At 41.6% G+C, this 26,493-nt stretch overlaps 1 protein-coding gene and 1 pseudogene across 1 annotated transcript; both read left to right on the forward strand.

The window, feature by feature from the left end:
• The first annotated feature begins 626 nt into the window (after nucleotides 1-626).
• zgc:123181 (uncharacterized protein LOC735300 homolog) lies at nucleotides 627-12,981 on the forward strand. Its single transcript, XM_059990452.1, has 2 exons — nucleotides 627-1,264; nucleotides 11,954-12,981. The coding sequence occupies exons 1-2, from the start codon at nucleotides 751-753 to the stop codon at nucleotides 11,962-11,964; spliced, it is 525 nt and encodes a 174-aa protein (XP_059846435.1). The 5' UTR covers nucleotides 627-750; the 3' UTR covers nucleotides 11,965-12,981.
• Nucleotides 12,982-15,308: 2,327 nt separating this feature from the next.
• On the forward strand, nucleotides 15,309-17,828 carry LOC132405239 (protocadherin alpha-C2-like; annotated as a pseudogene).
• The last annotated feature ends 8,665 nt before the right edge of the window (nucleotides 17,829-26,493 follow it).

The following is a 26,493-nucleotide window of genomic DNA, read 5'->3' on the forward strand; positions in this document are numbered from 1 at the left end:
TGATGCTTTGTGAAATTTCAAGTGAGATATATTCGAAAAGGAACGCCCCAGAATATTCAGGAAGAAGATCCTTGTTTTCCAGTGCAGTATATTGAAAAGTATTGTTAGTTTGGGAGAGTGGAATGCCCCAATGTAATGGGAATTCCCTCTTAAAAAAAAACTCCCGTGCGCAGTTTCTTCCTGTAGTTCACATTACAGTGCAATTGCACACATCTAACTCTCATGGTTGGATACAATTGACAACAAACGATTAAACTCATTGGATCACAGAAATGCTGATGCGTTAACTCTGAGTGAGTGCGAAGGTTGTGATAATTTTCTTGCCAAAATGCCATTCCATTACTGGTATAATGACTTACAGAGATATCTGCTGAAAATAATGCTAAATGGATCATTTTCTCAACAACTGCATTTTATTGTTGTACAATATAAAATATTTAGGACGACAATACAGCTTTAAGAACAGCAGTTGTAATTGTCGAGAAGAACTGGTTGTGTCGCTGTCTACCAATGAGAAGCTCCAGGGAACTGATAGATCCATTGCCCCTCCTTCACTCAGAATAAAAAGGATGGAGTCGACTAAAAACGCGATCATTAAGTCCGTTTCAGCTGTGGAGTTAGGATGATGCAGAAAGTCTCCTGTCTGTATAGATTCGGTCCTTATCTGTATGAGTCTGCATTTTGTCGTTCGGACAGTCGAACCGATTAATCGAGGCCTGTTTATTTTTCAAATTAACTGCATACGGAACAATGGCGTGTGTATGGAGGCTAAAACTCACTCTAATTGCTTCTATTTTTATCCTGTGTGCCCTGGAGAAGATTTCAGGGCAAATTAGTTACCCTATTCAGGAGGAAATGGAAGAGGCATCATTTGTTGGGAATATCGCTGAAGATATGGGATTGAATGCACAGCAATTAGCAACTCGTAAATTCCGATTGAGCGCTGATGACGGAGGGCGGTATATAAAGGTCAGTTTGGATGATGGGATTTTGTCTATTTGTGACAGAATCGACCGGGAACGTCTTTGTGGGCAAACAGATAGGTGTACGATGCCCTTTGAAATAATACTGGAAAATCCGTCGGAGGTGATTCACGGGGAGCTGGTGATTCTTGATGCGAATGACAATTCACCCACTTTCCGGGAGAGGAGTATTCCGTTGCAGATATCCGAAGCCATTCCTACTGGAGCACGCTTCCGTCTCGAGAGGGCTGATGACCCCGATGTTGGAATAAATACTGTCGTTGACTATGCAATCAGTTCAAGTGAGTACTTTAGTCTAAAATCACGGAGAACCGAGGAGGGTATTGTAATTGCTGAATTGATTTTAAAGAAATCTTTAGACCGGGAACTGCAGTCATCTTTTCAACTGGTGCTTACGGCTATGGACGGTGGGGCTCCTCGGAGAACCGGAACAGCTGACATTGTCATTACTGTAATGGATATAAATGATAATCCGCCTGTATTCGAACATGATGTTTACCGGAGTAGCATAAGGGAAAATACACCCCGAGGTACATTAGTGATGATAGTTAAGGCAAACGATTTGGATGAGGGGTTGAATGCAAAGCTGACATATTCCTTCAGTGGATTTACTTCACAGAGGGTGCACGGTGTTTTTAGTTTGGTTCCAGACACTGGAGAGATTGTAATTGAAGGGCAACTAGATTTTGAAGAAACAAACAGCTATTCACTCGATATTCAAGCTGTTGATCGCGGGTCTCCTGCGAATACAGGACACGCCAATGTCCAGATTAAAATTATTGACGTAAATGACAACGCACCCGAAATAAAAGTGACGTCACTGACGAATCAGATCCCGGAAAATGCCCCACCAGGAACTTTCATAACCTTAATCAATGTTATCGATCGGGATTCTGGAGAGAACGGTCAAGTGCGCTGCGAGATACAAAATAACCTACCTTTTATGTTACAAGCATCATCGAATCATTATAAGTTAGTTACGCGGGAAAGATTGGACCGTGAATCGGTAATTGAGTATGCAATAAATGTTTCAGCCTGGGATTTGGGGTCACCTTCCCAGTCAACAAATACAATCATCCATATTGTAGTCACGGATGTAAACGATAACGCCCCACACTTTTCTGAATTATCCTACAACATATATGTGTCTGAAAATAATGCTCCTGGCGCATCCATATTCACAGTGTCTGCTTCCGATCCTGATCTGGGGCAGAATTCATCTGTTTCGTACTCCATTCTGGAAGATTATTTCCAAAATCTGCCAGTGTCCACATACCTCAGCGTTAACTCCAGGAACGGCACCATTTACGCCTTGCGCTCTTTTGACTATGAGGAATTCAAAAAAATTCAGATCCTCGTTCAAGCCCGTGACGCTGGGATACCCTCGCTGAGCAGCAGCGCTACAGTGCAAGTGATTACTCTGGATCAAAATGACAACGCTCCGGTAATCATTTCACCTTCAGCACAAAGTGGTTCAGCATCCGCGCTGATCATTCCTCAGTCAGCGGGTCAGGGGCATTTCGTCACCAAAATTATGGCTACAGATGCAGATTCCGGTCAGAACGCCAGGATCTTTTACCAAATGGTGAAAGCTACTGAATCAAATTTGTTTATGATTGGTCAAACGTCCGGAGAAATCAGAACAACGCGTAAAATCATGGATGGGGATCTTTCCACACAAACGTTGGTCATCATGGTGAAAGACAACGGGCAGCCAAACCTATCCAGCACGGTTACACTTCACGTCACAATTTTGCAGAATAGCACCGAAACACTCCCCGAAAGCAGTAATTCAGTGAATACTTCCGAATATTTGTCTGATCTAAATCTTTATTTATTGATTATTTTCAGCTGCACTTCCATTGTCTTTCTTCTGATTATCATTGTGTTGATCTGGATCAAGTGTAAACAGGGCAGAAATAACCCCCAAGAGTATACTTCGCCCAGTTATTGTTGCAAACGTGGAGATATGCAGGACACGTGCAATCGAAGATCTGTAATGGAGGAAACTTTACGCTGTCCCGGTACTGATCAGTTAGTCCGTATGCCAGGACTGCCTCAGTACTCAGTCTGCCTGTCTCCAGAATCAGCGAAAAGCGACTTCCTTTTCTTGAAGCCATGCGGCCCTCCCAGCTGTCAGGCTCAATCTTAAATTATAGATGGGTAAGACCAACGCATGCCCAGTGTAATGTGATTATTGTTGTTTATATTTTGTGTTGTGGTACAGTGGAGTGAAGTATTTTAGAACATATAGTTCGAATATGATTGCAGAATATAGCATTAATGCTAAGATTTTTGACAGTGTGGAGGATCCAAATCCTTAGGGCACTCGAAACTGCTACACAAATTCACTCTGTGATTAAGAGGGCATACGGTGCATTGGCTTTCATGAACCGTGGAATTGAGTTTAAGAGCCGAGAGGTAATGGTGCAGCTATATAGGACCCTGGTCAAACCCCACTTGGAGTACTGTGCTCAGTTCTGGTCGCCTCATTACAAGAAGGTCGTGGGAACAATAGAAAGGGTGCAAAGGAGATTTACAAAGATGTTACCTGGATTGGGGAGAATGCCTTTTGAGAATAGGTTGATTGAACTTCGCCTTTTCTCCCTGAAGCGACGGAGGATGAGAGTTGACCTGATAAAGGTGTACAAGATAATGAAAGGCACTGATCGTATGAATAGACAGAGGCTTTTCTCCGGATCTAAAATGGCTAGCATGAGAGTGCATAGTTTCTAGCTGCTTGGAAGTAGGTACAGAGGAGTTGCCAGTGGTAAGTTGTTTTAAAAACATGAAGTGGTGTGCGCGTGGACTGGGCTACCTGCGACGGCGGTGGTGGTGGAGACGCTAGAGTCTTTAAAGAGATTATTGGATGGGTTCACGGACCTTAAACAAATAAAGGGCTATGGGTAAGCCGAGGAAGTTGTAAGGCAGGGATGTGTTCGGCACAGCTTTGTGGGTCGAAGGGCTTATATTGTGCTGAAGGTTATCTATGTTGTAACATATATCCTTTGCGAAATCATGTTTGCACCCTTGTGAAGAGGGATCTAATTTTTATGGTGGTAAGAAATAAAATATCTAGTCACAACAATCAAAGCACCTGAGGGTGATATCTGTTAACCCTGAAGAGAATATTACTGCCGGTGTCTGAATGGCGCTCACAAATGCGTTGCTGTTGAATATGTTACCTAAAATATATATGGCCTACCTGAATAGTATGTGTACTTAAGATGACAAAATTCTTTGGTATTTTGAAATGAATTCCTGATGAATTTCTATATAATCGCAGAATAAAAACGGAAGCAGAATAGAGATGTGGGCTCTCAAATGAAAACAATATACTGCAGGCACTCACCATGTCAGTCTGCAATTCTGGAGAAGGCAACAGTGTTCTTCGTTTCATATCCGGACTGTTTGTCAGAACAGCTATAAAGAATAACGACTACCGTGTTGTATTCAGAGGATGAGATTGAGGGATGGATTGAACAAGGCAGGGATTTCCCAACTTTGTTTTATGCCATAGACCCCTGCCGTTAAGTAAGTGGTCCGTGGACTCCAGGTTGGAAACAACGGAATGTCACCGATATGGTCAGTGCGTGGGAGGAATCGTAACAGTTAAATTCATATAGATTTTTTTTTCTATTCTTTATAACGTGCTGCTAATAACAAAAGGGATTTAGAATATGTCAAACATTCGCGAATCAATCCGTCATTAATCTACTCTGATACCTTCTTCTACAAGGAAGATGAAGAACACTCTTGCTGCTGGTTACTTTAGCGTTCCTTCACGAATTCATATTTGTCCCTTTGTTTCCTGAAGAGATTCCACATCTTTGACATAGACAAAAAGAACGGGCACTGCAGGCCCTTTTCATCACCTAAGGCTGCAGAGTCGAATGATCTGTTTCTCAGGGAGAATTGACGTGCATACAACTCTTCTAATGTAGTTCAAAAGATAAATCCCTGATTTGGATAAATCCCCGTGGTCAGCTATACGTTTCCTGGGATACTACGGGAATATTTTTGGAGGACCGGGGTGATGCAATGCAAACGAGAGAACGGCCTTTTTCCCTTGTTATTCTTTGCCAGGTGTGAAGCACGGGAAGGTGTCTAATGTTATGTCTATACTTAAGCACGGTTACAAATGCAATCCAGGGTTCTTCAGGCCAGTGAGCCCAACATCACTGGTGGCAAAATGATAAGAGGATCCATTGAGGGCTAGAGTCTATCGGGATTTGTAATGAGAAGGGATTAAAGTTTGGTGAGTAGGGTATCATAGAAACTTAGAACACCTACTGCACAATAAGGGCTCTTCGGCCCACAAAGCTGTGCCGAGCATGCCCTTACCTTAGAAATAGCATTATCCATAGCCCCCTATATTTATAATATCCATGTACCTATCCAGGAGTCTCTTAAAAGACCCTATCGTATCTGCCTCCGCCACACTCGCTGGCAGCCCATTGCGCATACTCACCATTCTATGTGTAATAAAGTTTATGACTGACATCCCGTCTGTACCAACCTCCAAGCACCTTAAAACTGTGCCCTCCCGTGTTCTTCAATTCAGCCCTGGGAAAAAAATGCCTCTGACTATCCACACGATCAATCTCTATCATCATCTTGTACACCTCTATCAGGTCATCTCTCATCCTCCACCGCTCCAAGGAAAAAATGGCCGAGTTCACTCAACCTATTCTCATAAGGCATGCTCCCCAATCTGGGCAATATCGTTGTAAATCTCCTGGGCACGCCTTCCATAGTTTCCATATCCTTCCTGTAGTGAGGTGACCAGAACTGAGCACAGTAGGGCCTGACCAATGTAACATTACCTTTCGGCTCTTACACTAAATCCCACAGTTGAAGAAGGCCAACACACTGGATGCTTTCTTTACAACAGAGTCAACCTGCGCAGCAGCTTTGAGCGTCCTATGGACTCGGAGCCCAAGATCCCTCTGATATTCTGCCTCATATTTGACCTACCAAAATGAATCACCTCACACTTATCTGGGTTAAATTCCTTCTTTTATTTCTCAGCCCAATTTTGCATCCTATCGATATCGCTATGTAACCTCTGACAGCCCACCACACTATCCACAACATTCCCAACCTTTTGCATCATCAACAAATTTACTAACCCATCCCCTCACTTCCTCATCCAAGTTATTTATAAAAATCACGAAGGCGTTCCAGAACAGATCCCTGAGACAAACCACTTGTCACCGACCTCCATGCAGAATATGGCCCGTCTGGAACCACTGCCGGCTTCTGTGAGAATGCAGTTCTGAATCTACGAAGCAATTTCCCCTTGGATCCCATGACTCTTTACCTTCTCAATAAGCTTTGCATGGAGTAACTTACGAAATACCTTGCTGAAATCCATATACACTACATCTACTACTCTATCTTCATATTTTATATTGCGTTTATTCACGTCCTCAAAAATTCACTCCATACTAATTGTCATTTCTAAAGCCTTTTTTGATTCGCTAGACTCAATCTTATCCTCTTACCTATGGAAGGGCAAGTGTCCCCGACTGAATAAAACTCATCTTCAAAAATCTAAAAGTTTTGGAGGCATGACTGTGCCCAATTTCCGCCTATACTACAGGGCAGCTAACATTCGTTGTCTCATCTTTTGGTCTAATTTTTATAATCAATTCGACTGTCTAATATGGGTAACAATGGAGTGGAATATTTCCATCTCTGCACCTCTTGGAACCGCACTCCGTTTTCGTACGTCTAAACCAATTGTTAATCCTGTCATCAGGCACACCCTGACTGTGTGCCTCAGTTCGGAAAGCACCGTGGTCTGCATGGCTTCTCTCTTTCATGTCCTATTCTACATAATCATCCCTTTCAACTTTCTATACATGATTCAGCATTTTAAAACTGGTACAGAAAGGGCATGAAACTCTTTAAAGATCTTTCTTTAGACAACTGTTTTGCATTATTCGAACAAGGGTCTGCAAAGTTTAATCTACCCAACAATCACTTCTTTAGATATTTGCAAATTAGACATTTCGCCTTCTGATACCAAACTTTCCCGAGACATCCGACACAAACGTCATTGATATGTTTCTCTGCAAAGGTCTAATATCTTTTCTCTGCGACAAGCTGGCGGCTCTGAGGCGACTCTCTCTTGACAAAACTAAAACTGCCTGGGAGCAAGATTTCAAATTTTCAATGTCAAATGGGATAAAGTCCTCAATTGAGTTAACTCAAACTCTTTATGTGCCCGCCACTGCCTATTACAGTTCAAATTCGTACACAGGGCCCATTTGTCTGAAACTAAAGTATCTCGCATTTACCCAGATGGTAATCCCTGTTGCGACAAATGCAAAACGGGCGAGGCTTCCCTTATCCATATGTACTGGACATGTCCTAGTCTGGAAAAATACTGGAAAAATGTCTTACAAACTCTAACTTCCAAACTCAAACAGAGCACACACCTGACAGACATTCTTTCTGTTTCTATTCTTCATAGGAAAACTACCTGACCTCGACACGCAATCACCGAAGCCCTGTTGAAACAAACAGGGGGTCTCCCTCTGTCTCCCTCTACTCCTTTACCCGCTCAGTAAAGTCATGTCCTTTTAAACTTCGCGCCAGTCTTTTGCGCTGTGGTCCACGCGCTTGTGCAGTCGTCCTTTGATGAACGCCCTGATGAAAAATCCGTCTCTTCGCTCCTTATGCAAAGATAAGGACAAAAAATTGCTCATAATGGAGAGAAATAGCGTAAGATGCAGAATGTTTGTTTGCAGAATTTATAGTGGTGAAAATTTGAAATGAAGGAGAATGCTGAACTTTCTTTGGAAAGGAATGGATGGCTTACTGACAAAGTATGTGTCGGATACGAAGATAGGTTGAGGAAGGAGTAGTTTTGGCAAGCCACAGAATTTGCAAAAGCAATAAAGCAGAGAATGAGAATGCGAAAATAATTGGCAGATCAAATATAGTGTAGGAAAGTGCATGGTAATCCATTTTAACCGAAGGAGTGAAGGCGTTAAGACTATTAAAATAATCAGGCCATAAGATATAGGTGCAGAATTAAACCATCTGGTCCATCGAGTCCGTTTCGTCATTCCATCATTTTTGATGCAATGATCCTTCCAGCCCCATCATCCTGCCTTCTCCCCATATCCTTTCATGCCCTGACCAAAACAGAATCTATTAGCCTCTACCGTAAACGTACAGAAGGTTTTGATAACCACAGCTGCATGTGGCCTAAAATTCCACAGATTTAGCACTCTCTGACTAATTATATTCCTCCATCTTTGATCTAAAAGGTTTCCCCTCTAATCTGAGGCTCTGCCCTCTGGTCTTAGACTTCTGATCAGAGGAATCAGCCTCTCCGCATTCACTCTATCAAGGTTTTTCACTATTCGATACGTTTTAATGAGGCCACCTCTCATTCTTTTGAATTTCAATGAATACACGCCCAGAGCCATTAACTGCTCTTCATATTACAAGCCATCCTGGAATAACTTTCGTGAGTCCCCTTTGAAACATCTCCCGTTTCAGCACATCTTCTCTAAGATAAGGCGCCCAGACCTGCTCAGAATACTCCGAGTGAAGCCTCAGCAGAGCTTTATAAAGTTTCAAAATGACATTCTTGCTTTTATATTGCTATTGCAGTGCTCTTAAAATGAATGCTACCTTTGTATTTCCCTTTCCCACTCAGTCTCATCCTACAAATTACTCATTAGGAAATCCTGAACAAGGACTCTTAAGTCCCTCTGAACCCCCGTTTTTGTTTTTTTTTATTTTCTCTGCAATTCGAAAATAGCCCTTTCAGTTACTTCACCAAAGCGAATGACCATACACTTCCCGGCTTGGCATTCCACCTGGCACTTATTGCCCATTCTCCTTATCTGTGTAAGTCTCTCTGAGCCTCCCTACATGCCCCTCCACCTATCTTCATATCTGCAGAAAACCTTGCAACAAAGCCATCAACTCCATTATCAAAATCATTAACATATAGCTTAATAAGAATCGGTCCCAACACAGAATCCTATGGAACACCAATAGTCATCGGCAGCCTGTCAGAAAAGGCTCACTTTATTCCCACTCTTTGCCTTCTGCCAATTAGCCACTGTTTTATCCATCGTTCCCTTGAGGAAACATGCTGTCTACGACCTGTATAATTTTATGCCTTAGTACACTAAGATCTCATCCTTAAAAATGATCCCAAAATCTTCCCGACCATTGAGGTCAGAGTAACTGACCAACAGCTTCCTTTGTTCTGTCTCTTTTATTTTGAAGACCCTTGCACTTTTCGAGTTTTCCCGAACAATTCCAGAATCTTGTGATTCTTGGAAGATCATTTTTCATGCTTCCACGAACTCTTCAGCCACTTCTTTCAAAACTGTGGTATGTACACCATCTAGTGCAGGTGATGGATCAACCTTCGGGCCTTCAGTTTCCCAAGAACCTTCTTTTTCGTTCTGGGATCTTCACACAACGTATGAGTCCTGACACCGAGAACTTCCACCATACTGCTAGTATCTTTCCCAGTAAAGACTAATGCAAAATACTAATTCATTTCGTCCGCTATCTCGTTGTACCCGATTACTCTCTCTCTCTAGTATCGGTTTCCAGCAATCTAATATTCACATTCACCTCTCTTTTACACTTTACGTTCCTGAAGTAACTTAAGTTTTTTCCCTGTAATATTATAGGTCAAATCACTTCGTATTCCATCTTCACCTTCTTAATGACGTTTTAAGATTCCTTCTGCTGGTTTTTAAAATCTCCCATTCCTCAAACTTTCCAATGATTTTTGCTCAATTAAATGCCCTCTCTGGACTTTATATTGGCTTTAATTTCTCTTGTTATTCACGGTTGTGTCATCTTTCCATTAGAATACTTCTTCCTCTTTAAGATGTACATATCCTGTGCCTTCTGAATTCTTTCAAGAACTTCCAGACAGTGTTGTTCAGACGTCATCCCTGACAGTGCTTATTTCCCATCACTTCTGGCCAGCTCCTCTCTCATGCCTCTGTAATTCCTTTTTCTCCACTGCAATACTAACACATCTGACTTTCGCTTCTTCTTCAGAAATTTCAGGGTGAATTCGATCTTATTATGATCGTTTTCCCCTTAAAGTTCTTTTATCTTATACTCTATTGTCCATTTTGGTTTATTGCAGAACACCCAATCCAGAACAGCTGTTCCTCTGGTGGGCACAACCACCAGCTACTCTAAAAAAGCCATCTCTTAAGCACTCTAGAAATCACACACTCAGTAATCGAGCTGCAGCATGATTTTCAAATCTATCTGCATATTGAACTCCACTATAACTATTGTATCATTGACCTTTTGTTATGCTTTTTCCATCATCCGTCGTAATTGTTAGGTCACATCCTTACTATTGTTTTGGGGTATGGATACAACTCCCATCGGGATCTTTTTACTCTTACAGTTCCCTAGCTCTATCCACAATAATTCAACATGTACCGACCCCATGTCAACTCTTACTAATGATTTCGTTTCATTTTTTAGCAAAGGTAGCACATCGTCCCCTCTGTCTTTCGGCCTATCCTTCTGATACAATGCTCATCCTGTGACGTTACACCCCATCAATAAACTTTGTGCCTCGATTTATTAATACCTACAAATCATACGTGCTATTCTGCAACTGTGCTGCGAGTTCATCTACGTTTTTCAGTAAATTGCTTGCACTCAAATACAACACCTTCAATGCTGTATTCAGGCTTCTCAATTTGGTCTGCCTTTTACGTTGCAACTCATCCTGTTAACTGTAGTTCTTCCTTTTCAACAGCCTCTCCTCACTACACATTGTCTCTCTCTGTAAAGCAGCCACATCGTCTTCTGCACTACTTTCTGCCTTTCCTGCATTGAAATATCGGCCTCTCAGGACACTACTCGCGCAATGCTGAACCTTCTGATTCCTAATTTTGTCTGAGGTCTACCAACATCTGCTTCCACAACATCCTCACTAACTGTTTTGGCACTCTGCTTCCCACCAAGCAGCATTAACAAGCCATTCTGCTTGCATATTATTCACCCTCCAGTTCAGGTGCTGAACATCCTTCTGCACAGGTCCCACCTGAATCGAAAAAAAACCTAATGATCCAAAAATATTTTGCACTCCTACCCCCCCCTCCCCCTCCCCACGTAGTAAACCGTATAATCTTCCTAGTTCGGCCTCACTAACACATGGCGCGGTTAACTGCCCTGGGATCACAACCCTGGAGTCCCTGCCTTTTGACTTAGCACCTAGCTCTCCTGAACTCACTCTGCAGAACCACGTCATTCGTCCTACCAATGTTATTGGTACATAAATGGACCAGGACTTTGGGTTGTTTTCCTTCCCACTTATGGTTAATAAGGACTAAATCCGATTATCCTGGACCCTCGCACGCGACAATCTCGTTCTTGCCCACATAACCTCCTGTTCGTTCCCATTACTAACCAATATCCTAACATCACAACCTGTCTCTTCTCCTCCCTTCCCTTCTGAGACACAGAGGTAGGCTCAGTGCCAGAGACCAGACGACTGTCAGTTTCCTTTGTTAGATTATCTGGCTGACAGATTCCCAAATGGTATATTTGTTGTTAATGGGGATGGTCACAGGGGCACTCTGCATTGGTTCCTTAACCCCTCCCCCCCCGCCCTTTTTTTCCAAACATGGCGTACATTTAGAAATCAGAGTTGCAAAAGGGGCTTTGGATTCCTCTTACAGGATTCACTAAAGGATAACTTTCCGGTTGAATCTGTGGTAAGAAAGACAAATGCAGTGTTACTGTTCCCTTTGAGAGGACTAGTATATAAAAACAAGGATGCAGTGCTAAGGCTTTATGGATACTTAAGGCTTGAAGCGGAGGCTTTAAGTCTCAATGCTAAGGGAGACGGAAGCGGAGCTCAGTTGGCGCTAAACGGCGACTCCTTTGCTTGCATCTTCGGAAACAGTTCTATTTCCATCATTAATATCTTTATCTTTCCCTTTCAGTGATGTTTTGAGGACACTGACCTGGAGTTACACGCAGACTTCGGTTCCTTGCGGGAGTGGGACCCGTTCTCGGGGTTTCGCGACTGGCCATTTTTCGGCACGCCAAGGGTTCCAACTTGTATTTGGAAGACTAAGATCTCGGGGCTCTGGAGCAGGGCGAATCGAGGGTTTGTGTCACGGCAGCAGACGCATGTGTCGTTAGGGGAGTCGAATAATCTACTGCTGTGGGTCCGAAGACCCGAGATCTTTGCGATGTTCAGGAAAAGGTCGAATCACAGAGCTCGAAAAAAGCGACGTAACGGAGTTTTAACATCATAAACCAGCGCGTTGTTGTTCTGTCTCCCCGCTGGATGGGAAATTGGAGACACCTCCCTCTTTTTTCTTAGGGAGAGAGAGGCCCTGTGGTATGTCGAATGCTGAATGAAAGGCGAAGTCTTTGTGGTAACTGCGGGTCTGAGTCTTTCCTATTGCCTTGCTCATGCTTGAGTGCTTGAGTGGCGGTGCTGATGCTTGCTTTTCTGCCGGTGGGAGGGGGAGAGGGGATGTATGCTCGCTGCCGCTTTCGCACGGGAGGGCGGAGCTGGGGAGAATTTGTAGTTCTCGCTTTTAACTGTCTGTCGTACATTCTTTGGGCCACCTCCGTGTTTTCGTGGATGTTTGCGAAGAAAAAACATTTTAGGATGTATATTTTATAATTTTTTTTTCTGATGTTAAATTGGACTTTTGAACCTTTGAACCTTTATAAGGTATTGATCATATCGCACTTACACTATGCACATCGCACAGGAGAACTGTGAGCAGATTTGCTTCTCTTTTGTTCAAAGGCTTCAGAACTGCAATTTGCAAAGAACAGACAGAATTATGTCGTGCTCCATAGATATTTTCTCTTTAAATCATCACTATAGTAGTCAAAAAAATCCTGTGTTACCAAAATGGCCGTTTAGAAGTATCTATCGTAGCAGACTTCATTTGGATTATCTCTACTGGTAGTATTTATGTACAGTTTATCAATAAATTGAATCTTTGGAAAATAAGTATCTTATTGACACATTTTCTTAGTATTCCGAAACAAGGTGGGACGAAGTTAAATTTTATTCGCCATTATACTGGGCCTCTGATCTAAGAAAAAAGAACTGCTGGCATTGGAGAAGGTCCCGAGGAAGTGAATGAACATGATTCTGGAAATGAAAGGTTTCACAGATGAGTAGCGTTTGGTGGCTCTGTGCCTCCAGTCACTGGAATTCAGAAGAATGATGTGAGATGAAGGGGGGAGGGGGATGGTGTTTCTCATTGAAATCTTTAAAATATTGAAAGGCCTAGAAGGTGGAGAATATGATTCCTATAATGGGGATCCTAGAAGCAGGTGCAACAGCCTGAAAATAGATGAGGAAATATTCATGTCGACGATGTCAACAGACTTGGTTATGCGAAAGAGTGAAAGAAAATTGAAGTATTCTGTATTATTCCTGTTATCCTAAAGAATGGAAGAAGACAAGAGAATCAATCAGTCTATATTTTGGGGATGATAATCTTCTCAATAAGTTTTTAATCAAAGAGTACTTATATTTGGTCTTTCGTAAAGTCCCAGCGTACACGGTTTTGTTCAGTGTTTTCTCCAGACCATTTAAAATGTTTATAAATTTAGCATCTGGTTTTATTACACTGAACTAAACATTTATTCAACCATAAATTTAGAATATGAGATCAGGGATTTAATGTTGAGGCTCTATAAGGCACTCGTGGGACCACACGTGGAGTATTAAGTGAAGTTTTAGCCTCTTTATTTTAGAAATGATATACTGAAATTAGAGAGGGTTCAGAGAAGCTTCGCGAGAATACTTCCTAGAATGAAAGGGTTACCATATGAAGAACGTCTAGTGGCTCTTGGGCTGCATTCCCTGGAGTTCAGGAGAATGGGGGGGGGGGGGGGTGGGTATCTCATCGTAACATTTTGAATGTTAAAAGGCCTGAACAGATTAGATATCACAAAGTTATTTCCCATGGTAGGGGAGTCTAGGACAAGAGGGCTCGACTTCAGGAATGATGGAAGTCCATTTAGAACAGAGATGCGGAGAAACTACTTCAGTCAGAGGGTGGTAGATCTGTGTATTTGTTGCCACAAGTGGCTCTGGAGGGCAAGTCATTGGGTGCATTAAAGACAGAGATAGATAGGTTCTTGATTACTCAAGATATCAAAGGGTATGCGGAGAAGGCTGGGGAGTGGGGAAGACTGGAAGAATTGGAGTAGCCAATGATTAAATGTCACAGCAGCTTCGATGGGCCGAATAGCCTACTTCTGCTCCTATATTTTTGGTCTAATGGTCATATGGTGAAAAACTTCTTTCCTTTTCCCTGAAACCACCATGTTCATGATTGTCATCCCTCAACAAACCTTATTTAAACACCTTATGTAAACCCGAAATTTATTCTAAATTTGGCGATATCAATATCATCAATTTCTCGATTCTCCACTTGCAGATTCGAAAATTTACAAAGAAATTGTTAAGAATATCTATTTGAATATTATTGAGGTTACTGTTACTTCAGAAAATATTTATTTATTAGAATTAATAATAATTCCCAGCTGCTAACAAACGGATATATATTTATACATCACATTAGTTTATTACTCTTAGCGGGTTCCAAAATAGTGTCCTTATATGCAAGTCGTTTTGATTTTTAATAGATTGAACCATATTATTGACCCACAAGAGTAGAACAGCCCCAGTGCAATGGCCTTTCAGATTTAAAATCTCTCCCGCATACAGTGTTCGTGCTATTCATATCACAGACAAACGCACAAAGCTAACTTTCATGGCGGATACGAGGGTCAGCCAAGCTTTTAATTTCATTGAGTTATAGAAATGTTCAAGGAACTTATCTGCTCCCGATTACATTCTGACTGAATATGTAGGTCGTACTAAATGTAAGGTTAAATGCCATCAGAAAACAGTTTTATGTTTTACGATGCTAAATACCAAAAATAAAATTTAATGGGAAACGCAATCAACAACTACATTTTATGGTTGCACACCATTAAATATCTAGGGTAACAGTACAGCTTTAAGAGCATAATTTGTAATTGTCGAAAAGAACTGTTTGTGTCGCTGTCTACCAATGAGAAACTCAATTCCACTGATGGGTACATTGCCCCTCCCAGAATAAAAGGACAGGGTCGACGAAAGAGACGGCCATTGCGTGCGTTTAGATTATGGTGTTAAGCTGAGGCGGAAAAATCTTCGGTCTCTTTATGTCAGTGGTTTATCTGTATGCGTTTATATTTTGTGTTAAGGGCAGTGTGTCACGAATTAATCGAGAAGAAGCCTGAATTTCTAAATTAACTGAATGCGGAACAATGCAGTTGGCATCGAGGTTAAGCTGCACTGTAATTGTGTTCATCTTTATCGTGTGTACCCCGGCTCGAATTTTAGGACAACTTAGTTATTCTATTCCTGAGGAAATGGGCGAAGGGACAATCATTGGAAATGTCGCTCAAGATTTGGGATTGAATGCACTGCAATTGTCAGCTCGTAAATTTCGGCTCAGCTCTGCTGACGGAGAACGGTACATGAAGGTTAGTTCAGATAATGGGCTTTTATCTATTTGTGAACAAATCGATAGGGAACGTATTTGTGGACAAGCAAATACGTGTACCATACCTTTGGAAATAATACTGGAAAATCCGTTTGAGGTGTATCGTGGGAAAGTGGAGATTCTTGATATAAATGACAACTTCCCTATATTCCGGGACAAAAATATTGACTCGCAAATTTCTGAAGCTAACGCGCCTGGCGTAAGTTTTCGACTTAAGAGCGCGGACGATGCTGATACTGGAATGAATACTATCGCAAATTACACAATCAGTTCGAGTGAGTACTTCAGTCTGAAAACACGGAGAACCGAGGAGGGTATTATAATTCTTGAGTTGCTGTTAGAGAAACCTTTGGATCGAGAGCTACAATCATCATTTCAACTGATGCTTACTGCTGTGGATGGTGGGAATCCTCAGAGAACCGGAACAGCTCTTATTCTCATTACGGTACTGGACATTAATGACAATCCACCTGTATTCGAGCATGATGTGTACAGGGGAAGCATTATTGAAAACGCACCACAAGGTGAGTTAGTGATACAAGTTAAGGCAAATGATTTGGACGAAGGGTTGAATGCAGAGGTAACATATTCTTTCAGTGATGTTACATCCTCGCGAAAAATGCGGGAATTGTTCAGCTTGGACAGAAATACCGGACAGATTCGAGTGGAAGAGCTGCTTGATTATGAAGAAAGAAAGAAAGAGCTATTCAATTGATATTCAAGCTATTGATCACGGTTCACCTGCGATTACGGGACACTCGAAAGTACTGATCAAGGTCATTGACATGAATGACAACGTACCCGAAATAAAAATGACGTCAGCCTCAAACCAAGTCCCATAAAATGCCTCGCCGGGTGCATTAATCACTTTGATCGATGTTATCGATCGAGATTCTGGAGAGAACGGTCATGTGCGCTCCGAGGTACCTCAGAAATTCCCCTTTCTACTGCAAACATCATCTAATCATTATGAATTAATTGTACATGAACCTTTGGACCGTGAAACGGTGTTGGAGTACAAAATATCCGTTTCAGCTTGGGATTTGGGGTCACCCTCACTTTCAACAAATAAAACCATCCATATTGTCATTACTGATATCAATGATAACGCCGCACACTTTGCTGAACTACCCTACAACGTATACGTGACTGAAAATTGTTCTCCTGGCACCTCCGTTTTCACAGTAACGGCGTCAGATCCCGATCTAGAACAGAATTCCTATGTTTCTTATTACATTCTGGACAATTACATTCAAAACTTGCCATTGTCTACGTACCTGAGCATTAACTCAATGAACGGCACTATTTACGCTCTGAGCTCTTTTGATTATGAGGAACTCAAAAGTTTTCAGTTCCATGTTCAAGTCCGTGACGCTGGGGTGCCACCGCTGAGCAGCAGCGCTGCAGTGAATGTGATCATACTCGATCAAAATGACAACGCGCCAGTGATTGTTTCACCTTCAGAGCATGGTGGAGCATCGACCGTAGAAACCTTGCCCCAGTCAGCGGCTCATGGGTATTTGGTCACCACGATAATGGCCACTGATGCAGATTCTGGTCAAAACGGGAGGTTATTTTACCAAATGGTGGAAGTTACTGATACCAGTTTGTTTGTCATTGGTCAAACGTCTGGTGAAATCAGAACAACGCGCCAAATATTGCAGCAGGATCCAACGACACAAACTTTGGTAATCTTGGTGAAAGACAACGGGAAGCCAAACCTATCTAGCACAGTTACCCTTCACATCACTATTTTGCAGAATAGCACCGAAACTCTCACCGAAAGCAGTAATTTATTGAAGAAGCCTGAATATATATCTGCTCTAAATTATTATTTATTGGTTATTTTCAGTTGCACCTCCATTGTCTTTCTTCTGATTATAATTCTGTTGATCGGAATCAAATGTAAACAGGACAGAAAAATGAACCAAGAGTATACATCACACAGTTATTGTTACAAACTTACAGATATGTAGGACTCGTTTAATTGTAAAAGTGCAATGGAGGAAACTTTACGCTATCCTGGTACGGACCAGGTGGTCCGCGTGCCAGGGCTAACACAGTATTCGGTTTGTCTGTCTCCAGAATCAGCGAACAGCGACTTCCTATTTTTGAAGCCATGTGGTCCTCCCACCTCTCAGACCAAATCCTAGATTACAGTCATCATTAATATCAACATATACCCATCTTATGTACTCGTCTTTGCTTATAATCCGTGATATGGTTTATTGAGATAATGTCTTTCTTTGCGCCACTTCTTTTTTTCTCCTTCTGTTGACCAGTAATGTTGTTGGTATAATGGTCATTGATAAAATTTACATCAACCAAAATCTAAACACCTGAGAGTGGCCTCCACAAATCTGAAGGGAATATCACTAACTGTCGCTGAATGGTGTTTCAAATGGGTTGCTATTGAATTTGTATCGTAGCTCTGAGATTCGCATGCCACTTGAAATGGTGATATTTGAAAATAAAAATGATGATATATATGCTGGCATAGTGAAATTCACTCTGGATGAAATACTGCAACTGACTGAATAAAAACAGAAGCAAATATGCAGATGTATTCATTTGAGATTCCACAATAAACTGCAGACACTCAGCTGTTAGTTTGGATCTGTGGGCAAAGCAGAAATTCTCTTCGTTTCACATCTGGACTATTTGTCGGAACAGGTAAAAATAATAAAGAGTTTAGCTTTGAGATGACAGACCTGGCGATTGTGGGATGCATGCAACATAGGGAAATTACTGAGATGTCAGTCCATAGGGGGGACCGAAACTGTTTATTTAAAATAGGATTTTTTCGGTGGTTCTGTAGACTGTACTATTAATAACGGAGATTGAGGGTGCGCCAAGCAGTCGGGAAGGAGTCTGTTTTCCATTTACTCTAGTCGTTTCTCCTCTAAGAACGAAAAAGAACAGTCTCGTTGTTTATTACCTCCCACTCCACCAGATCTCAAAATGCACACAACTTACACCATGGCAATTAGATTTCGTTCGCTTTTTTTTTTTGGTCTTTCAAAGCAACGTTGATATCCCTCCTTTTATTTGTATTTCTGCGTCCAGCAGCAACTCCACATCTTGACACAATAGAAAGAAAGACTGGAGATGCGAAGCATGCCCTTTTAACCTCCTCCTTTGTAACTGTTCGAATCAAAACCCAATGCTTCTCAGGAAGAACTGATTTGAATGCAACACTTCTTATCTAATCCTAAAGCATATTGAATTGAATGAACTGCCGTAGCTTGATCCGGTGTTTTCCGAGATACTCCGGGAGGCTAGGGGGAATTTTACAGGGCTTGAATCAGATACCTCTATCTCATTTTTACTTTTTTGTTAATTGTGAGATACTGGTAGATATCTGCGTATATTTAAAACGGACTTCAGGAATAAGCCAGGGGTCTACAAGCACGTGAACATAATATTACTAGTGGGAAAAATACCAGAGGGGTTCCTGAGGTTCCAGGATCTGGCAGCAGTTGTATTGTGAAAGATGTAAGGAACAGATAGCATTATTGTAAGAGTGCAATGTCGTGTCCGACTGTGCGTTTTGAACAGGCATTGAGGAGGACGGTGAAGTCAAGGCAGTAGCAATTATCCGCATGAAGCTCAGAAGACCCTTAGCAGGCATCTGCGTGAGTTCCTGGACTGATAGGTTAAATCACTTCGAATCCAAGGCGAGCTAGTAAGCTGGATCCAAATTAAACAATTAGAAAGAGACAAAGGTTGGTACGGCAAGATTGTTATTCATATTGCAGGCCTGAGGCCAATGGTGTGTTAAATATATCAGTGGTGAATTAATTTTTATTTGCTATTTATATTATCTATTTCCATGAAAATATTATTTACACAGTACGTTTGTGGAGAACAGCACCAAAGGCAGTGCAGTGCACAGTGAATAATGTAACTTAAGCTCAATGCAGCATTTTCTGGACATTGGCCATGTCAAATCAATAATCTAATAAACTGTGCCTTAAATAAACCCTACGACCTGGCCTCCACCGCTGCATGCGGCAAGAAATTCAACAAATTCACGACCCTTTGTATAAAGAACTCTCTCCCTATCTCTGTTTGGCAAAGGCGCCCCTCTATCCGAGGCTGTGCCCCCTTGTCCTAGACTCATCCACCATGGGAAACAACATTTCCACGTCTACTCTGTCTAGGGCTTTCAGCATTCGAAAGGTTCCAATGAGATCCCCCCTCCCCCCCCGCACGACACCATTAAAAGTTTCTTGTATGATAACACCTACGTTCCTGGAATCATCCTTGTGAACCTCCTGTGAACCCTCTCCAATTCCAGCACATGCTTTCGAGAATGAGGGGTCCAAAAATGTTCACAATTCTCAAGGTGAGGACTCACCATTATCTTATAAATCCTTATCATCACATCCTTGTTGTATTTTGGACCACTTGCTAACATGGCATTTGCCTTCCTCACCACCGACTCAAACTTCAAGTTAACCTTCAGGGTGTTCTGCATTAGGACTCAGTCTCAAGCCCCTCTGCACCTCAGGTTCGTGGATTTTCTCCCCGTTTGGAAAATAGTCTGCACATTTATTTCTTTTACCAAAGTGCATGACCTTGCATTTTTCAACATTGTATTTCATTTGCCACTTTCATTTGCCAATATCCTAATCTGTCCAAGTCCTTCTGCATCCTCCCTGTTTCCTCAGCACTACCTACCCCTTTACCTATCTTCCGATCATCTGCAAACGTTGCAGCAAATCTACCTGTCCCATCATCCAAATCATTTATATACAGCATAAAAAGGAATGGTCCCAACATTGAACACTGCAGCAAACCCGAAAAGGATTTTTTAACCCCACTTGCTACCTCCTACCAATCAGCCAATGCTGTCACAATATTAGTACCTTTCCCGTAATACCATGTGCTCTTAACCTGATAAGCAACCTCATGTGTGGCACCTTGCCAAAGATTTGCTGAGAGACCAATTATACAACATCCACTGCATCCCCTTTATCTATCCTACTTGTAATCTCCTCAAAGAATTCCAACTGGTTCGTCAAGCAAGATTTTCCCTGACGGAAACTATGCTGACTTTGTACTATCTTGTCCTGTGTCACCAAGTACTCCATCAGTCAGCATTAACAGTTGAGCTAACATATACCAGCCACTGAGGGCAGTCTAACTGGTCTATAATTTCCTTTCTGCTGCCTTCCTCTTTTCATAAAGATTGGTGTGACATTTGCAATTTTCCAGTCCAATGATTTCTGAAAGATCATTTCTAATGCCACTACAATCTCAAACACTACTACTATCAGAACCATAGGATGCAGTTCACCTGGTCCGGGTGATTTACGTACCTTTAGGTATTTCAGCTTTTTCAGCACATTCTTTCTTGTAATAGCAACTGCACCGACTTCCCTTCCTTCGCACATTACAACATTAGGCATCGTGTTACTGTCCTCCACAGTGAAGACTGATGCAAAATACTCATTTAGTTCATCAGCCAGATCCTTTTCCCCCGTTATTATTTCTCCTGTCCAAGTTTCTAGCGGTCCTATATCCACTCTCATTTCCCTTTTTGTTTTTAACGTACGTAAAAAAACCTTTACTATCCACTTTGATATTATTTGCTGGCTTGCTTTCATATTTCAGCTTTCCCCTTCTAATGATTTTCAGTTGCTCTGTATTTTTTTAAAACTTTCCAAACATCCATCTGCCCACGAATTTTTGCTTTGTATGCCCTTTGTTCTGCTTTTACAATGGCTTTGAAGTCTCTTGTTAGCCATGTTTGCACCATTTTACCATTTGTGTATTTAATCGTTTTTGTCCTGCACCTTCCACATCTTCCCCAGAAACGCACGCATTGCTGCTCCACTGATATCCCTGTCAGCAACTCCTATCAATGAACTTTGGCAGACTCCTCTCTTGTTCCAATGACATACTGCTGCATCAAACTTTACTTGCTCCCTATCAAATTTCAAGTTGAACTCCAACATATTGTGATCACTGTTTCTTAAGGGTTCTTTTAACTTCAGCTTCCTATCGCCTCCCAGTTATTACACAGGATTACTCAATCCAGTATAGCAAATACCATAGCAGGTTCAGCGACAAACTGTTCTGAAAGCTACTTCTTAGGCATTAAATAAACACAGTCTCTTGACATCCATTACTAACTTGATTTTCGCAATTGACCTGCATGTTAAAATCTCCCATGACTACCATAATATTGCCCTTTTGTCTCGCCTTTTCTATTTGCAGTTGTAACTTCTGTTACACATCCTAGGCATTGTTGGGAGGCCTGTATATAGCTGCAGTCAACATCAGCCAATCTTATGCCACATATTTCTATAGATTTGATGCCATTCTTTACCAGTAGAGCCACACAACCCAAGTTGAACCACAGTCCCACACTCCGCCATGCAGCATTAGCCCGCTGGGAGATTATTACGCTTACAGATTAAGTACAAACCGTTTCTTATGTACAGGTCCCACCATCCCTGGAAGAGAGCCCAAATAATGGAAACAAATATTATGTCTTCTTTCTTAAACCAATTCCTAGGCCACGTTGTACACTTGTTTTGCAGTTACTTCTTTTTATAGCCAGATATGAGATCATAGGGTATTATGTGCTTTATTAGAAATTGATTATTTCAGAAAATATTCTGTTTGTGCAATTTTCCTTTTTCTCAGCTAAGGGTAAGTATATTTCTTGTAATGTTCAATAAAGACAATTCCAATCTAACCAGCTGAGAATGGCATCTGTGGTATCAGAGGTGGATTTTTACTTGCTAATATTGAATGACATACACAAATGTGCTGCTATTAGGTCGTTTCCACAAAGGAACCTGATGGCTGGAGGCGGAGATTTGCTTGAAGTATTGTTCTTTGAGGAATAATATCAAAGTATTTTTTATAACATTGAACTGCATACCGGATGAAATGCTGACAATCCATTGCATAAAAACCAGGAACGAGCAACACGAATACAGACCTCCAACGTACTGTGTCATGCTAGCATGTCAACCTACATGGTTGGGTTAGTATATTTGCAGATGACATCAAACTCTGGGGTGTTGTGGATAGTATGGAGGGCTGTTAGAGGTTACAGTGGGACATCGATAGAATGCAAAACTGGGCTGTGAATAACATATAGAGTTTATCCCAGATAAGCGTGAGGTGCTTCATTTTCGTAGGTCAAATAAAATGGCAGAGTACAGTGTTAATGGTAAGTCTCTTAGCAGTGTGGAGGATCAAATTGATCTTGGGGTCTAAATCCATATGAAGCTCAAAGCTGCTGTGCAGGTTGACTCTGTGGTTAAGTAGACGAATGGTGTATTGGCCTTCATCAACCTTAGAATTGAGTTCAATTGCCGAGAGGTAATGTTACAGCTATATAGTGCCCTCGATAGACTCCAGTTGGAGTACTGTGCTGAGTTCTGGTCATCTCACTATAGGAAGGGCGTGGAAACTATAGAAGCCGTGCAGAGGAGATTTACCAGAATGTTGCCTGGATGGGGGTACATGCCTTATGAGAATGGATTGAATGAACTTGGCCATTTCTCCTTGTAGCAACCGAAGATCAGAGGTGACCTGATAGAGGTGTATAAGATTATGAGATGCATTGATCGTGTGGACAGTCAGACACTTTTAGCAAAGGCATAAATGACTAACACGAGAGGATACTGTTTTAAGGTGTTTGGAAGGACGTACAGAGGATACGTCAGGAGTAATTTTTTTATACTAAGTGTGGTGAGTGCGTTGAATGGGTTGCCGCAACGGTGGTGGAGGTGGATACAATAAGGTCTTTTTTTCGAGGCTCTTACATACATGGAGCTTAGAAAAATAGAGGGCTATTGCTAACCGTACATAATTTCTAAATTAAGTACATGTTCGGCATAGCATTATGAACCGAAGGATCTGTATTGTGTTGCAGGTTCTCCATCTTTCTCTGAAATTGCTGGAACCTTGTCGGAGGTAATTCCAGTTGCTTTGCTATGCTGGAGATAGCTAATATTGCACCTTTATTTCAGAAAGACTGCATAAACAAGACAGGTATTTATAGCGCCATAAAGCTAACATCAGTGGTGTGACAATTACGATGGCAGATTCTGAAGTACGGATGTACCAGAATTTGGAAGGGATAGTTTTATAATAGATTATTCACATGATATTGTGTGTTGGAGAATTTTGCCTGACCAATTGGGTAATTATTTTTGTTTTGAAGAGAGGTCTACATGGACTTTAACAAGGCCTGTGCCATTGTGTAGCATAGGTATCTAATCCGTAAAGTCAGATCATGCGGGATCCATGCTGAAATACTCAATTACATACAAAGCTGACTCGGTAAAAGAGTCCAAAATTGGTAACAGATAGCTCTTAATTTGTTTGGTGACCTGTAAACAGTATTGTCCATAGTAGTCAGTGCTTTATTATTTATATAAATGTTGTACAGGAAAATGCTACTAACACAGTAAATGAAAATCCTAAAATTAGTAGTATAGTCGACAGTACAGAAATAAGAAGTGGGCAAGACGGCCAAAGAAGTGCAGTTAGCTTTAATTTGTACAGGTCCATAAGACCATAATACCAGAAATTCTTCTAGCAGAATTAGGCCATTGGGAACATAATCACGAATTGTTGCATTTTGTTAGTTACACTAGAGCAGGTTTTCCACAGTAAATACTAATATTCTGGAGGGAGCAGTAGAACAGATTTAGATGCACAGATTCATTTGCCTGAACGTTGTGGCAGAGATAAACAGGAGGCTAATGGGTTAGTGCAGAATTAACAAAGTGGGCAAGCAGGCCAAAGAAATGCAGTTAGCTTAATTTGTACAAGTCCATAATACCATAATACCAGAAATTACAGGAGCAGAATTAGGACATTGAGAACTTAAGCACAAATTGTTGCACTATGTCGGGTACGCTAGAGCAGGTCTGGCACAGTAAATGCTAATGCTCTGGGGGAGGTGTAGAACAGATCTAGGTACACATAGTTATTAACCTGAACATTGTGGCAGAGGTAGACAGGAGGCTAAAGATGCCTTTGACATTCTTGCCTTCATTAGTGAAGGGATTAACGGCAGGAACTAGAACATCATGTTATATCTGTAGAGTTTATTAGTGAGACACAATTCAACATTGTATTTCAATAGGATTCAATAGGTACTTTGAATGTCAAAGAAATTTATACAATATTCATACGGAAATTATTTTTCTTCGCAGACATCCACGAAAATAGAGGAGTGCTCCAAAGAATGAATGACATATAAATGCCAGAATCTCAAAGGCCCCCAGCTCCCCCTCCCACGCATAAGCATCAGCAAAGTAACGATCCCGCCCCAGCAGAAAGAGTATTGGGACCCGCTCCCCCGACTGAGCTCCCCAGCGTGCAGGAAAGCATCAATAACGATAGACTTGCATACTCCAAAGACTACTCGTTCACCCGGTAATCCGACATACTACAGGCTCCCTCTCCCTAATAAGGAGAAAAAATAGGTGTCCCGTTTCATAGCAAGAGGAGAAGCATAACAAAACATCTCGCCGATTTATGCTGTTGCGTTATTTGTTCCGAGCTGGGTGTGCAAGAACTCCGGTCTCTGGGCACATAGCCAGCGGCCAGCTCGCTGCTTACGACCCTCCATCTCCCACGACATACCAGGGGGCGGCACCGGCCTCGAGTCCGCCCGTCCAGTGCGTAAAACTCCGACACCATGAAGGTGCGCTAGTCTTCCAGACCACGTCCTTCACATATCGACAAGCGGCGCGCCGTGAGACGCCGAGAGTGGGTCGCATTTCCACAAAGAATCGACGTCAGTACGTAACTCCAGGTCAGGTTCTTCAAAACAATCCTGAAAATGGAAAATAGCCATATTAAAGATAAAAATCGAGCTGTTTCCGAAGATGCAAGCAAGAGAGCTGCCATCATGCGAAGCTCCGCCCATTTTCCCCAGTTATAGAAAGGATATCATTCAGCTGGAAAGGATGCGGAAAAGAAACACAGGGCTGAGTGAGTGGGATTAATTTATAAAGTGTGTTTGGTTGGGCTGGGACATTTTCTTTGGTGTGAAGAAGAAGGAGAAGATTACGACGTTTCTAAAATTATTATAGATCGATGAGGTGAATGTCAGGTTCCCTATGTTGCTTAATTTAGGGTAAAAGAGGAGTGTCTAGGTTTAACGTGAAATGGGTGAGAGCCGAAGGCAGCATTTTCACATAAAGCATGGTTAGTGTACGTAAAGAGCTGAGATAAGCCTCTGTAGAAGCGTGTACTTTTGCAGTATTTTCGTAAAATTTGGATGAACACATGGAAATACCAGAATTGTTTAGAGGGGTGTGGAGCAAATGGAGGCGAACGGAGCAATCTTGGATTATCATCTTAGTTGGCATGGATAAATTGAGGTCAAAGACTTAATTTAGAATTATATCACTACATAATTATAATTCAGTGAATTTAGTCTTTACACATTTTCATCCCATTACATCTTGACCATTCTAAATGTGGCCTCCCATACTGTTACAACGAGGCCAAATCAAGAAAGCAACTTTTAGGACAATTCTCAGCTTCCAAATTGAAATGTTTTATTATTCTGGACCCAGCATCGAATTATCTAACTTTTGTTAACATAATTCTTCATGCATCAAATTTGGGCATTTTCTTGTCACAATTTTGTCCCAATCTTTCTTTTAAAAAGTGCTTAAATTTATTTTGTTTTATAGTATATAAATCAACTATTGCCCTACCACGAATAGGCAAACCTTCTGGATTATATATATTCTGATCATATTTGGCTGAATTAATTTCATATCCTCATGCCACGGCACTCAGTTTCAGAGTTTAATTGTATGCACAAAGGTCTTATGTTTCCGGTAAACAGCATTGCAGAGATGGGATCAGGTAACCTTCGTTCCATGGCTGGGTGAAATCTGAATTATCTGTTATAAATTCAGCTTTTGTCCACAATTGATTTTTTGAATCGG

The sequence above is a fragment of the Hypanus sabinus genome, chromosome 15 (genome assembly GCF_030144855.1).
Source record: "Hypanus sabinus isolate sHypSab1 chromosome 15, sHypSab1.hap1, whole genome shotgun sequence".
Classification (NCBI taxonomy): Eukaryota; Metazoa; Chordata; class Chondrichthyes; order Myliobatiformes; family Dasyatidae; genus Hypanus; species Hypanus sabinus.

Excerpts from the sequence above, each read along its gene's own strand:
- zgc:123181 (XM_059990452.1), top strand. The coding sequence starts at position 751 with ATGGCGTGTGTATGGAGGCTAAAACTCACTCTAATTGCTTCTATTTTT.